The 16050-nt window shown below is 38.6% G+C and overlaps 1 protein-coding gene across 1 annotated transcript; it reads right to left on the reverse strand.

Annotated features, from left to right (window-relative positions):
• Positions 1 to 14186: 14186 nt before the first annotated feature.
• LOC122743567 (L-lactate dehydrogenase A chain-like) lies at positions 14187 to 15660 on the reverse strand. The gene has a single exon (XM_043988625.1). The coding sequence runs from the start codon at positions 15641 to 15643 to the stop codon at positions 14642 to 14644; it is 1002 nt and encodes a 333-aa protein (XP_043844560.1). The 5' UTR covers positions 15644 to 15660; the 3' UTR covers positions 14187 to 14641.
• Positions 15661 to 16050: the final 390 nt, after the last annotated feature.

A 16050-nucleotide genomic window follows, 5' to 3' on the forward strand; every position in this document is an offset into this window, starting at 1 on the left:
GTTATCAATTGTTTTAAGGTGGCTGGGGATAACACTGTGTAATGTGGTAAAATATTTCAAAATCAATAAATCTTTGAACATTTACAAATGGCAGAGGCAACATAGTGCTACTGAAGCCAACACATAATTAGCAAGAGGAGTAATAATAGCTCAGAGACACAATTCTAGTTAGGAATAAGAACTGGGCCTCTCATTCCATTAGTAAAGGAAATTCTCAAATGAGGAAATTCTCTCTACCAGTGCAGTTCAGCACTTTGCAGAGAAACTCATGTGTACAGTTGGGGTGGGCCTTCAAAAGCCTTTATAGAATTTAATTGAATTTTTATTATTTCATTTATTCATCAAACATTTACTGGAGGCCTATGATGTGCACATTCCTATGCTAGGTGTCATGGGAGTCACAAGATGAATATGACATAGCCCCCTGTCCTAAAGGAATTTAAAGTCTAATGAGCATAGTGCTGGATATATAGTGGGTACTTAATAAATGTTTATTAATTGATTGAATTGAATTCACAAAATTTTATTACATGCAAGCACTGGGTGCTGGGGCTTATAAAGAAAAAAAAATAGATAGTCCTTGCCTTCAAGAAAGTGACATTTGACTGAGGAGGGCCAATGTATGTAAGCAAGTCAATACAAAGGAATGCAAAGGTGGCTTTTTTGTATTTGTTTTTGAGGCCAGCAGAACTAAGTGACTTGCCTGAGGTTACACAGCTAATAAGTGTCTGAGAGTCAGATCTGACCTCAGGTCCTGCTGCCTACAGGGCCAATGCTCTAGCTACTACCCCACCTCACTGTGCAAAGCAATTTCAGGCAAGAGAGAATGTTAACAACTGAGGATGATCAGAAAAGGCCTAGGTAAGTGGTAGCACCTGAAATAGATCATGAAGGAAGCTGAGGATCCAAGTCAGGTGAAATAAGGACTATAGGAGAGCTGAGAAGAATGACAGGGATTTACAGGAGGAAAAGATAATTGCAATTGGGGGGGATAAGGTAAGGCTTTCTGGAGGAGGCATTTGATTTAGCCCTTAAAGGGTGAATATTAATTAGATGGAAGGAAGGAGCAGGAGGTGGAGGAGAAAGGATGAATATGGCAGAAGACAGAATGTGATAAGTAAAGGCACAAAGCATAGGAACTATGGTATATTTGTGTAGTTTAGAAAAAGGAATAGTGGGGAATGTGATAGTTTGGGCCAATGAAATTATATACGTACACATACATTTGTAAATACATATATACCTACATATACCTTTGTATCGCATAGATGCACACACATATAGAGACATATATGTACACATATGCATATAGATATATGTACATGTACAAGGTGTCCCCAAAGTCTTAGTGCTGTTTTAAGCTTTAATAGCTTAATATATGCATGTAGGTATATTTATGTGTGTGTATGTGTGTGTGTGTGCGTGTAAAATAATAATAGTTAGCATTTATATAACACTGTAAGGTTTGGTTTGGCAAACCTTAACTCTTTGTCTCATAAAACATCATCTTATTTTATTATCCCCAAGACCCTGGGAGGTAGGTTCTATTATTATCCCCATTTTACCAAGGAGGAAACTGAGGCAGATATTAAGTTAAGTGACTTACCCAGGGTCACATATTAGTAAGTGTCTGATGCAGGTCCAGTGCTCTGTTCACTGTGCCAATTGGCTGCCTCTGTCACAAAATGTCTGTTATCTCCTCAACTAAATTATGAGCTCCTAGAAGTTAGGGATATTGTCTTGTATCCTCAGGACTACTATAGGACTTATTGATAAAAAGTCTTTCAAAAAATAAATAAACATTGATGATGATGATGATTGCGAGGGGAAAAAACCATCCTCTTCTCAATAATCCTCAGGAACTCAACAGGGATGTGACAAAGGCTCTTTATTTCCTTCTCATGAGAAGGAGGTACCCTAGTGTGCAGCTAGTGGGTGCCCAAAAAGGGGGGCTCACAGGCCTTGTTTTATACCCTAGTCCCTAACATGAATGGGCCCTCCCCTTTTTCATCATTGGTCCGATTACTCAAGGGTTACAATCTACACACAAAAACTAGCTAATCGGAAGGCAGTATTCCCACCCCTCTTCCTTGTATGGGCATAACTCAGGAGTGGACCTCATACTTCCTTATATGGACACAACTCTGGATTGGACCTTATTGAGACCCTGGCTCCTTGAACCATGTGACCTTGCTAGCCTGAGGGGGAGGAGGGGATCCAAAGTCTTTGTCCTACAAACAGGTCAGGAGGAGTATGACATTGAGAGGAGACAACTACCTTCTCACAGTGATGATGGTGGTGGTGGTGGTGGTAACAATCTTCCCTACCTTAGGACTTAGAGCTATGTATAACTGCTAATACATCACCTCTTAAGATGATGTGTGTGTGTGTGTGTGTGTGTGTGTGTGTGTGTGTGTGTGTGTTTGGGCTGGATCTGATATCTTTTAAGATATCTTCTAACTCTGTAATTCTATGATTCTTGGATTCTAGACCACACTGATTTCCTAGACCACCCAGCAGTTTCACACCTCATCTCACCCTCCTTTTTTTCCCCTTTCCTTGAAACCTGGACTTAATTTTTCCTCTGAAGTGAACTTGCTTTATAAGTTCTAACAAGAAATATTATGATCTAACTTCTTGTGGCTGCAGGAGATACAGATCTGTGGTAACACTTCAAATTAAGTGTCTTGAATGAATAATTACTTTCTGAATCTAAGGAGTTCGATTGAATAGGATCATTATTGTGTGTTAATTAAAATCCCACTGATTATTAAAATCATATTTTGGTGTTTTAATAACTGTATAAGGAATATGCAGATAAAACTAAGCGATACGCATCTTTGTGAATTCTTGTTAAACCTCAATAAATACTGGTATTAATTCAACACACATTTATTGTTTCATTAAATACAATTGGAATTTATAATGGAGATGCTCTGGTTGGAAGTGGTGCAATTTAATCTTATTTCACCCCTTCTAAAACTGAATTCAGAAATCTTTGGTTTTCTCTGAGCTCTGATTTTGGGCATATGTTCACAGCACATGTGGTGGGTAGGAGAACCCAGTCCAAAGGTGAGCTGTTCACCTTGAATTCATCCTGAGGTGATCTCTGCTTCTCAGTCTAGCTGGCTTCCTCCTGGAATACATTTCCTTATCCCCCGCCCCCCCCCCCATTACTTGGTTGACAGTAATTTGTAGGTAAGCCAGAGAGGCAACTTTGATCCTTTACTACTCAACTACTGAACTAAGTCTATGATCTCATGGGTTTGGATACTCCCTCAGTGATTTAGACCTCCCATCCCTTCTTATCCAGTGTGACTCTTGCCCATGTCCCCCAATAAGTTTGCCAAAGGAGGTTACCCAAACATCATTTGTCCTTCATTCTCATAGAGGACCAGTGCCATCAGGAAGGTGACATCTTGACTTGTGTGTGAACTGCATTTGTGAGGCAGAGCTGTGCAAAGTCATCAGCCTCACTCTCTCCTCCAGAGTCATTGAAGTCCAGGGTAAGACAAAAGTTAAGATAACTAGCATGCCTGGTATGAAGTGGCTAACCTTGGCCTTTCTAAATTAATGTCTTGAGGCAGCTAGATGTCGCAGTGGCACTGGATTCAGGAGGACCTGAGTTCAAATCTGGCCTCAGACACTTGACACTAGCTGTGTGACCCTGAGCAAGTCACTTAACCCCAATTGTCTCACCAAAAAAAAAAAAAAGAGCTGCTCTAAATTAATGTCTTTCCCAGGTCTCAGTTTACCTGAGGCAAAACCCATTCAATGAGTAAGGACTAAGTAAGAATTGAGACAAAAGATGGCCTAATTAGCCATCACAACAATACTAATCTGGGAGAGGAAGGTCCTCAAAGTTTCTGGGCAGAACAGAAAACACTTTCTATTTACATTCATTCTAAGCCATCAGAACCTTAAAAAATAAGCCATAGAGACTTGGACTGGGCATTAAGTGAAAGTTAGGAGCCTTCTTTGATTTCTTCTGACAACAGGAATATATCATTATAGTACATGGGTAGTCCACCTGTCATTCCTAGTCCCCAGAACATGACTAGTCTGTCTTCCTTTTTGGATCATAAATCTCTCTGATAACATTCTTTAAAGTTTTTTTTTTTAATGATATACAGCTAGACTTAGTCTAGTGATTAATGTGAGTTTGAGTTCAATTGAAATTTGAATTTGATTTCAAAATTCAGTGTAGTGTGAATTATAAAATGATGCTAGGTCACATTTAACATAAGCCAGAGTTCAACGGATGCTGTGCATGAGAGCTAGCCATGATTCTACACTTGCCTATTGAGTGTGGATGTGATGTATTGCTACATACAAATTATCAACAGATGTATTCATTTTGTTTATAAAGACATCTCAACAAAATGGACAAGTAGAAGAATATTTCAGATGGAAAAACTATCAGCCCAAAAAGACAAGAGGCTTGCTGTTACATTAGAACACAAATGTGATGTGATTAAATGGCATAAATGTGGTCATAGTAACTCAAAAATAGGTTGAGATATCAGAATGCCTTTTTCTACGTTACAGAATATTATAAATACACAGGTGAAATAAAAGAAAAAGGCAAAGTTGCATCAGGATTTTCTGTGGTTTGCAAATAGTTACAAGGAATTTCAGAAGTGTTATAATGATAAAAATGGACCATCTTTTAGCTGTATGGATCAAAGATTGCAATCAAAAACAACACAGAACAGCCTTTTAGCAGAGCAGCCATTCAGACAAAAGCTTCAAGTTTATTTAAGGCAGTGAAAGAAAATGGAAATGAAGAGGATAGTGAAGAAACTTTTACTGCAAGCGTTGGTTGGTTCCATGGCTTTAAAAATAAAGTTGAATTGCATAATGTGAAAATTACCAAAGAGGCAGTCAGTGCAGATGAGGACATGATGGCTAAACGTCCTGATGCTTGGAAGAAAATGATTTACAAAGGTGGATAGAATGATCAACTAAATTTTAATGTGGATGAAACAGCCTTATTCTGTAAAAGAATGCCTTCCAGAACTTACATTTTTAAGAAAGATACAACTTTGCTTGGATTTCAAGTGTCAAGTGATCAACTAATACTTTTTGGAAGATAATATAGAAGGAGATTTTTAATTGTACCAATGGTTTTCAGTCTCAAAATTCTTGTTCTCTGAGGCAGTCTATTGCTTCCAGTTCTTTGGTGGTCAGATAAGAAAGCATGAGTGATGAAAGTTGTTTTCAAATACTGGTTTTCAAGTTGTTTTAGGCCAATAACTTGCATTTAAAATATAACTGATTTTAGATAATTCCCTTAGTCATCCAGTTGTGTGAGAGTGTGAGCATGCAAACTCACCAGGATGTGGAAAAAAGTTTATATACTTAACAGTATATATGTGTGTATATATATATATATATATGTGTGTGTGTGTGTGTGTGTATGTGTATATATATGTATATATGTATGTGTATATATGTATATGTATGTATATATGTATGTATATATGTATATATACACACACATATATACATATATGTGTGTGTGTATATGAAGAATTAAAGAAAAAGAAGATTATTATGCCTAATGCCGCCAAAATATTTAAAGTGATAATAATCAATGTTGTATCTTTGGTGTGATATTCAAAAATTTTTTAAATTTAAAAAATTTTGTTTTTTACAACTACTCTAGGTAGATTTATAACATTGTAATAAAAAGTGAATCAGAAATATTTTATTTTCCTTTGCTATTATTTTATCACATTAGTAAATAGATAAAACACTTATTTTAAAAAATTCATTGTATATTCCCATTTCGTTGGAACCAATGTTCATATTTCATATATAATTAGAACCCCGAATAGTGCTAATTAGAATAAGGAAGCCACTTTATGAGATTCATTATTTGTATTAAACAGAACAAGGCTGTATCAAAGCCTATTTACAGTCAGTTTTTGTCTCTCTCTTGCATTCTGAATGATATTTGTTTCAATTCTTGGATACTCTTGTGTATTCCATGCCCCAGTCACATAACAATAGTAATAGTAGGATAGGCCTTTATTTTTAGAAGTTTTGGATCATTATGAGTTTGTAATTCCTAGCGGTGAACAATCTACTCTTCTTCTAATTCTGTATCTAACTTGTCCATTTTTACTGTCTGTCCCCAATACATGCATATGTACACGTTACATATATGTTGTATAGGTGTATGTTTATGTGTGTTTAAACATACATATGCTCATATATACCTACTGATGGATAAGCTTTAAAGCGCTACAGCTTGTCCATCTAAACAACTGTCCAGCATAATCTGAGCAATAGATATTCTTTATCTATTTGGTTTTTTTCTTCTTGTGTTGATGATTGGGCCAAACTCTTTTGAGTGATTATGGATATCTCCCAGAAATGCCTACAGTGTTTGAGGACATGATGCAAATAATACTGTATCTCCTACAAACAGGAACACCCAGAAGACTTCCCCTTCTATAGGAAATAGTTCCTCCATTGGACTCTATCCTATCTTCCAGAACAATGAAAACATTTTTGGTGAATGTACATATCTCCTTTCTATGCTTTGTCTGATATTTAAGGTGAGGGGGTCATAGAACAAGGTTACCTTCAGTATAGCATTCTTCAAGGAAACTTGAATAATTTTGATAGATAATTAAGAGAGTCTTTGTTGGTCTCCTGAATCAAGGAGAGTAACAACAAATGATAAGAATAAAATCTACCATGACAAAGAGACTGATACAGATTTTGTATTCTTTATATCTTCCAGTTTATTATATGAGCGTGAAGATATAACCTTGTGTGGAATATCATTTGCAAAAGCCTGACATGTTTCTTATTAAGGTACCTTGCTCCACCCCACCTACCAAGGATTCCCCCAATCCATGTAAACAATTCTCATAAAATTTTTATATAGGCGGAAAGAAGGCACAAGGCCAGAATTGTTGATGTTATTTCAGCCACCTTTTCCAGTATTAATAAAGTACAATTATTTCCCTATGTATCTTTTCTTCCTTCACATATCTTCAAAATCAATCCCTCAATACCTTCACAATTGTATCATTTCCATGATGGATCTCTCCTTTGTACATATACTTGATCTAATCTGCTTTTTTGTTGTTGTCACTAATATCATTTATTGTTGTTTGTCCTTCCTTATTGAAGAGGACCATAACACTGGTGATGTCATGACTTGCAGTAAATTAGAGTCAAGTAAGGGAGGGCTGTACAAGGTCACCAACGTCACTCTCTCCTCCAGAGCCATCTTGGTCCAGTGGCAAGATATACATCAGAACTACTGGGGAGAGCCCTGGATGTTTTAAGTCAATTGGGGTTAACTGACTTGTCCAGGGTCACATAGCTAGTAAGTGTCAGAGGTGAGATTTGAACTCAGGTCCTCCTTACTCCAGGGCCAGTGCTTTACCACTGTGCTACCTAGCAGCCCCAATACCATTATTAGCTCCTCCATAAGCATAACTGGGACTTGATGTTGGAGTCCAAGTATGCTGTCTCTACTGTTCTCAATGGTGAAAATAGTTTATTATAATAATGTTTGCAGATCTTTTCCATTTTTTCCTCTATTAGCTGTACTACTTACATTTTCATTTTTAAATGCATTCTAAATAACTGTTTCATTTTAACTCTATAATCTCTTGTAATATATTGTTAATCTATGGGGGCAGCTAGGTGGCACAGTGGATAAAACATCAGACCTGGATTCAGGATGACCTGAATTCAAATCCAGATTCAGACACTTGATACTTACTAGACGTGTGACCCTGGCTATTGATTCTTTTCTTGAGTTCAGTTTTGGACGTGTTAAGTTTTGGGTTTTGTTTTTGTTTTGTTTTGTTTTTTGCAGGGCAATGGGGGTTAAGTGACTTGCCCAGGGTCACACAGCTAGTAAGTGTCAAGTGTCTGAGGCTGGATTTGAACTCAGGTACTCCTGACTCCAGGGTCAGTGCTTTATCCACTGCGCCACCTAGCTGCCCCCTATTGATTCTTTTCTTAATGAAAGTATTCATTGTGTTTATATGTAAATCTTCTGTGTACTCTATAAGCTTTTGACCTCTTGGTTTATTGATATATGTTTTCTAATATATTACTTGCTATTCTTAATTATTTCCACTTTTGTATTTCTATCAACAAATATCAAATTCTTTATAGAATTTCTCTAACGCTTTAACCTCTGCAACAGATAATGGAGCACAAGCTGCAATTTTTTTCAAGGTGGTGATTTTTTTGCAAATTCTTGTGATGAGCATTGCAATACAAAATGAACAAATGTCCCATAGAATGGTCTCTTGTTTCTATGTTCATAATAAAACCAACTCTATTGATTCCTTTATGTGCTTCTTCAAGGAAGACCTGTGGGCCATCCTTTTCATTTAGTTGTAACTTCACCCTTTCTTTTGCTTTTACTTATGGTGAGAATGTGAAGACTGATAAAATTGAGCTTCTTTAGCAGTATTATTGAACATAAGATAAGAATTTAACTTTAAGACCACTTGTTACAAAGTTTTCTCATCTGTGAATGAGGGGGTTAGACTAGAAAATTTCAAAGGTCCATTCTGAACTCTAAATTTCTTGGAGAGTGCTAGAGCTACAAATCATGTTCAGAGTGACAAAAGTGTTAGGCCAACTGTCCTCTGTTGGGCAATATCTAGAGTATCGCATTTTACACTTAAGGAAAGACATTGACAACAAGAGAATGTCCAGAGAAGGGTTGACTAGGCTGAAGGGCATTTAGATCACGGGAGAAGAGGAGGTAGGAAATGGACATGTTTAAACTGGAGAACGTGGAGCCTTAGGGAGATTCAAGGCAGCTATGTTCGAGTATCTGAGAGTCTGCCATGTAGAAGAAGCATTAGACATCTTCTTGACCTTGGAGAGGAGGACTGGGAGCAGTGAGTAGAAGTCATAGAGAGGCAGATTTAAACTCTAAGGAAATTTTTACTAATAATAGCTACCAAAAAGGAGGATGGGCTGCCTTGGGAAGTAATGGGTGTCCTATTCACTAGAAGAACATTCTCTGGCACCACTGGAGGTCTACTTGTTGGGGATATTTTAAGAGGGTCCTTCTTTTGGAATTGGTTGGACTAGGTGGCTTCTGTGGTGCTTCCCAACTCTGAGTTTCTGAGATTCACTTATTCTGTGTGACCTGGGGCAAGTTACTTCCCATTTCTGTTTCCTACTTCGTTTATCTATAGAATGATGAGTTTGGTCTGGATAATCTCCCTTTCGGCTCTAAGCCCTGTCATCCTACTTTCCAGTAGAAGTACTCTTGGTACCCTACTAAGAAGTTAAAATGTAAGAGCTGGAGGGAATTTTAGAGATTATCTAGTTCAATACTCTCATTTTGTAGATGAAGAACTCAGGCTCCCTGTCCTGAGGGAAAGTGACTTGTCTAAAGTCACACAGTGAGTTAGTAGCAAAAACAGGATCCAAGCTTAGGTTTTCTGTCTTAGCCCAACGTTCTTTTCAAACTGCCCTATATGACAGTCCTCTCCTGTTAGATGTTGGTTTGTTGAACTAGGATATGTGCATCTGGAAGTTTGAATACAAGCACCATTTGTTTTTTTTTTCTTTCAAGGGAAAGAGGATATGCATTTGGAAACAAGGCGAAGAGATAAAGGTGAACAGGATTACCACTAACTGAAGAGGGGGTTAGCCTTCCTTTTCTTGCCAGCCAGAAGGGTTTCATGTCCCTTTGCTGCCAGACCAGCTATAACTCACTTCCTCTGCTGTCAACATTTTTTACTTGATAAAAGGTATGAAATATAACATGAAAATAAAGACAAAAGACAGAGATCTGCTGATGCCAGAAAACAGTCTTCATTTAAGTGTATTTTCTGGTAGTGGATAGGAATTTCCAGGGTGTGCATGGGATAGTTTTGGCAGGCCTGCAGGAATGTGCTTTGTCTTTGAGGAGGAGTTGGAAGAAAGGGGAAGGAGTGGTACATGGGAAGCTGCACTAAACACACGTGTACATATATGTGTATATGTGTATGCATGTACACATATGTGCATACAGTTATTTGCTCATAGGAACCTCTGGCTCTCAGATCCACTTAAAATGTTTCTTCTTCTCCCAGCTGGAAGAGACCCCTTAGACCTTTCTGCTCCATTGCTCATATTCTATTTTGTATTATAGCTACCTTCTACTGAAGTTTCTCTCATTTTTCTTCGTATCCACCATAACATAGCCTGCTATAATAGCAGGACTTCTACTAAATGTTTACTGAATATTGAATGGTATATAAACTGGTCAAGAATCATAATTTGATAATTACTTCAGGGAGTGATGATTTCATAGGTGTGGGCATCTCCTCTGCCAGACTGTACCTCTTCTATGCTTTTGTTGATGGTTTTCATAAGATACCCCTGGCTGAAAAAATCAGGAAAGCCAAGTTGACTTCTGAAATCCTTTCTGACAGACATTCTGTGGTTATCTATCCATCTATGTCTGTCTGTCTGTCTGTGTCTATCCATCTAACTATCTATCACTTAGTCTGTCCATGTGTCTGTCTATCTCTCTTCTGAAAGAAATTCTGGGATTCTTTGTCTGTCTATCCAGATATATGCCCATACATATACATATACATTCTTATGTTAAACAAGATGTTAAAACTTCTATTGTAACAGCACAACCTTTTCATAATTTCTTTCAAAGACATTGCCATGGAAAACTAGGAAGAAGTGTCTTTTGCTCTTTCTCCTCCTAGGCAATTTGTGAAAGCCAAATTCCTCTGCCAGAGCTCAGCTTCCCCTCCCTCACCAGAGGGCTCTGGGCAGGAGTGGGCTTGGGGCCTGCTCCAGGCCAATTGTGGGCTTTGTGCAGGTGGCTCTTTGATCTTCTGAATAAATGGCCTCATTCAGCAAACCAGAGATCTGGGACTCCCCCTCCCTAGATTGGGCTCAGGACTAGCCTCAGCCCCTAGGAGGCCCCTTCCCTAGCACCAGTCTTAGCAATAGCCCCTGCTGTGCCCCCTAGTCCCTGCTGCCCTCTCTCCTCAAAGGACCCCTCGCTCCTTTTCCTTCCCTCAGAGGGGAGGAGAAGAGAAGGTGGGGGGGGTCACAAAAAAGTTATATATATATATAGCCTCACCTCTCAGAGCCAGGAAAATTTTCTGCTCCTCCATAAATGGACAATAACCCCACAGTAAGGGATTAGCTATAACAAGACCCATGATTAAGTTGTGGGTTACAGTTTCTTTGGCTTTGGGAAAGCCATGATCTCTTTTCTTATAAAAGGGCAGTTCCTCTATTTCGGTAAGAAGGTATGGACTAAAGCCTGTTAACAGAAATAAGAGTAACTCATACCTCCACCTTCCTCAGAACATAGAGATAGGACAAGGAATAATATACCCACTTGACAGAAGAGAAGACTGAAGCTTAATGAGGTAATGGGTTAACACATTTAAACCAAATGATTAGAGACCATTATCTGCTGGAGAGAGAAAGAGAGAGGGAGAGAGAGAGAGAGAGGGAGAGAGAGAGAGGGAGAGAGAGAGAGAGAGAGGGAGAGAGAGGGAGAGAGAGAGAGAGAGAGAGAGAGAGAGAGAGAGAGAGAGAGAGAGAGAGAGAGAATAGAAAGAAAAATATTGGGAGTGCAGGCTAAGTTTGATAGGATACTCAGAGACTCCTGAATCCAGGGCTGGTGCTTTATCCACTGCACCACCTAGCCATGCTTCTATAATTCTAAGGGGGAATATGATCTAGAAAAAAGTATTGGATTTTGAGGCATGAATAATCCTGATTAAAATTCTGTCTTCTACCTTAAACAGTCAATGTGGGGCAGCTAGATGGCGCAGTGGATAGAGCACCGGTCCTGGAGTCAGGAGCACCTGAGTTCAAATCTGACCTCAGACACTTAACACATACTAGCTGTGTGACCCTGGGCAAGTCACTTAACCTTTATTGCCTGCCCCCCTCCCCCCCAAAAAAAGAGTCCTTGTAGAGAAAGCTCTTGGTAAGCCTTGAAGCACCATAGAAATGTAAACTCCTATCAAGGCCCCTTCTAGTTCTAACAGTGTCCTTTACCTGCTAGGTCCTTTCTCATTCTCTAATTCTAGAATCTCAAAAGGATCTACCAACTCTGTGTGTCCTGTGACGCTGAGGTCTAGTGGATGACTCCAAAGAGATAGTTTATGTAAAGCACTTTGTAAATCATAAAGCTCTATATAAATGTCGGTTATTATTGTTATCATTAATCAGCAGCCTATAGTCATCAGTCTGCTGATGACTTCATTCTCTGAGACATCTACTGCCCTCCCGCTGAGCTCTAGCAGGGTTTACAGAGCAATAACAGGGGTATGCGGGTAAATATTTAACAACCAGGCTTTCCATGGGAACCGCCCCCCCCCATAATGTGTACACACATATTGTTATGTTTAATCTTGGCACAGTGGATAGAATGCTGGGCTTAGAGTCAGGAAGATCTGAGTTCAAATCCAGCCTCAGATACTTACGAGCTGTGTGACTCTGGTCAAATCACTTAACGTCTATTTGCCTCAGTTTTCTCAGCTGTAAAATAGAGATAATAATAGCACCTACCTTCCAGGGTTGTTGTGAAGAATAAATGAAATCACTAGGCATAGTGCCTGATATATAGTGATCCATCCATCCATCCATCCATCTATCTATCTATCTATCTATCTATCTATCTATCTATCATCTATCTATCTATCTATCTATCTATCTATCTATCTATCTATCATCTCTCTATCTCTCTTTCTAGTGATATGTGTATGTGTGTTGTGCTATATGTTTTTGTTGTTCAGCTGTGTCTGACTCTTTGTGACCCCATTTGGAATTTTCTTGCCAAAGGTAATTGGAATGGTTTGCTATTTCATTCTCCAGCTCATTTTACAGATGAGGAAACTAAGGCAAACAGGGTAAAGTGATTTGCCCTGGATCTCATAGCTAGTAACTGTCTGAGGCTAGATTAGAACTCAGGTCTTCCTGACCCTGGGTCTGGTCCTCTATGCAGTTTGCCACCTAGCTGCCCTATATAAATGTTAGCTATATTAACTAATTATTATTATTATTATTTTCATTTATTCAGTCCCTCAACAAGTTGTTACCAAGCTTTTGACTTCCAGCCTAACCTTTAAAGCTGAGATTAGATGCCACTTCCTCCAGGGAGCCTTCCCTTAACTGATATTAGACCTTCCCCATCTCTGATCTAAACAGTACTTCAGTTTGGACATTTTGAACATACTTCTCATGCAACATTGTGTATTTGTGAACCTACATGTTTTTACATATGCATGTTTCTTTCAGCTCAAAATTCATTGAGTCTAATGGGATGAACTCTGCTATAAAACAGAAGCAAATTGCAGAGTGGATTAAAAACCAGAATCCTACAATATGCTGTTTAAAAGAAACACATTTGAAGCAGAGAGATACACACAGAGTAAAGGTAAAAGGCTGGAGCAGAATATATTATGCTTCAGTTAAGTAAAAAAATCAGGGGTAGCAATCCTTATCTCAGACAAAGCACAGGCAAAAATAGATCTCATTAAAAGAGATAGGGAAGGAAATTACATCTTGCTTAAAGGTACTATAGATAATGAAGTAATATCAATATTAAATATGTATGCACCAAGTGGTATAGCATCCAAATTCTTAGAGAAGTTAAATGAGTTACAAGAGGAATTAGACAGTAATACTATACTAGTGGGAGACCTGAATCTCCCCCTCTCAGAATTAGATAAAACTAGCTGAAAAATAAATAAGAAAGAAGTGAAAGAGGTGAATAGATTACTAGAAAAGTTAGACATGATAGATGTTTGGAGAAAATTGAATGGGGATAGAGAGGAATATACCTTTTTCTCAGCAGTACATGGCACATTTTCAAAAATTGACCATGTATTAGGGCACAAAAACATCATAGTCAAATATAGAAAGGCAGAAATAGTAAATGCATCCTTCTCAGATCATGATGCAATAAAAATTACATGTAAGAAAGAGCCAGGGAAAAGTAGAATGAAAATCAATTGGAAACTAAATAATATCATTCTTTTTTTTTTTAAATCAGTTATTTGTTGTTTATTCAGTATTAGGGTTAGTATGACACTTGAGGAATCAGTTGCACCTTTGTACATAGATTTTTTAATATAATATGGAAATTTACAACTATTGAGAGAGAGAGAGAGAGAGAGAGAGAGAGAGAGAGAGAGAGAGAGAGAGAGATAGGTAGACAAAATCAGGTCCTCTGGAAGGGTGATACATGGGGCCATGCTGGAGAGCCCTAATGGAAGGGAACACAAAGGTAATCAATGCATCAAAGTTTTACTACTGTATGTTGTTTCATGTCCAAGAATGTTGTCTTCTGGACCTACTAGAACCTACAGCACCTACAAGGCAGGCAGTCATATACCTGGGGGGGAGTTTGGAGAGCCAGTGCTGGCTCTGTTTAACAACTACTTCCAGACTGTACATATCCAGCATCACTAGGCAAACAGGGTTTACAAGTAGCCACACTGTATTATTCCCCCATTTCTAAGGTTAGGAAGAGTGTGTTCATAGGTTTTATATTTCTGGTGTCACTAATCAGAGGAAAGATTTGACCTACATGAAAAGCGCATCATACCTAATCCCTTAACCAGTGTCATGTTCTCTAGACAGTAAAGTGGCAGCACATTCAAAGACTTTAGAATTGCAGCTCCTTCTGGATTCCCCAAAGAGTATCTGCACTCTTCTTTAAACGGGACTCCTCATCTGGGTTCAGGGTTACCTTCACCACATCTGAAATGCCATTCTGCCCCAAGACACAGGGGACACTAAGGAAGACGTCTTCATGAATGCCGTATAGGCCCTTAATCATGGTGGAAATTGGATGCACTCTCCTAAGATTCTTCATAATGCTTTCTGCCAGATTGGCCACAGACAATCCAATGGCCCAGGAAGTATAGCCCTTCAGCTTGATCACCTCATAAGCACTTTCAACCACCTGTTTATGAACTTCCTTCCAATTCTCTGAATCAGTATCAGTTCCCAAAGCAGGATAAAGATTCTTCAGAGACACACCAGCAACATTCACACCACTCCATACAGGAACACTTGAGTCTCCATGTTCCCCAAGGACCCATCCATGACAACTTGAAGAATGGACACCAAGTCTCTCCCCCATTAGGTAACGGAAACGGGCAGAATCCAGATTGCAACCACTTCCAATAACACGGTTTTTAGGAAAGCCACTTAGCTTCCAGGCCACATATGTCAAAATATCCACTGGATTGGAAACAATAAGCAGCTTGCAATTAGGGCTGTATTTAACAATACTGGGAATGATAAATTTAAAGATATTCACATTACGCTGGACCAAATTAAGACGACTTTCTCCCTCCTGTTGACGTGCCCCAGCAGTAACGACAACCAACTTTGAGTTTGCAGTCACACTGTAGTCTTTGCCAGAAACAATCTTTGGCATTTTGAGGAAAAGGCTGCCATGTTGGAGATCCATCATCTCTCCCTTTAGTTTGTCTTCTATGACATCAACTAGGGCAAGTTCATCAGCCAAATCCTTCATTAAGATACTGATGGCACATGCCATGCCAACTGCACCAACCCCAACAACAGTGATCTTGTTTTGGGGAACCTGGTCTTCCTTTAGGACATTCAGAATCAGCTGATCCTTGAGAGTAGTTGCCATTTTTGGGGAAATCTAGGTTGCTGGTCAGGCTGCGAGGAGTTCTGAGTTAGATGTGAGACTGCTGCTCCCGCGACCAAATAATATCATTCTAAAGAATGAATGGGCCAAACAACAAATCATAGAAACAATCAATAACTATATCCAAGAGAATGACAATAATGAGACAACATACCAAAATCTATGGGATGCAGCCAAAGCAGTGCTTATGGGAAAATTTATAGCTCTAAATGCTTACATGAATAAAAAAGAGAAAGAGGAGATTAATGAATTGGGCATGCAACTTAAAAAGCTAGAAAAAGAACAAATTAGAAATCCCCAATTAGATACTAAACTAGAGATCCTGAAAATTAAAGGAGAAATTAATAAGATCGAAAGCAAAAAAACCCTATAGAATTAATCAATAAAAC

The sequence above is a fragment of the Dromiciops gliroides genome, chromosome 2 (genome assembly GCF_019393635.1).
Source record: "Dromiciops gliroides isolate mDroGli1 chromosome 2, mDroGli1.pri, whole genome shotgun sequence".
Classification (NCBI taxonomy): domain Eukaryota; kingdom Metazoa; phylum Chordata; class Mammalia; order Microbiotheria; family Microbiotheriidae; genus Dromiciops; species Dromiciops gliroides.

Bases quoted from the DNA above. Each gene is read 5' to 3' on its own strand.
- LOC122743567 (XM_043988625.1), bottom strand. From the start codon at position 15,643: ATGGCAACTACTCTCAAGGATCAGCTGATTCTGAATGTCCTAAAGGAA.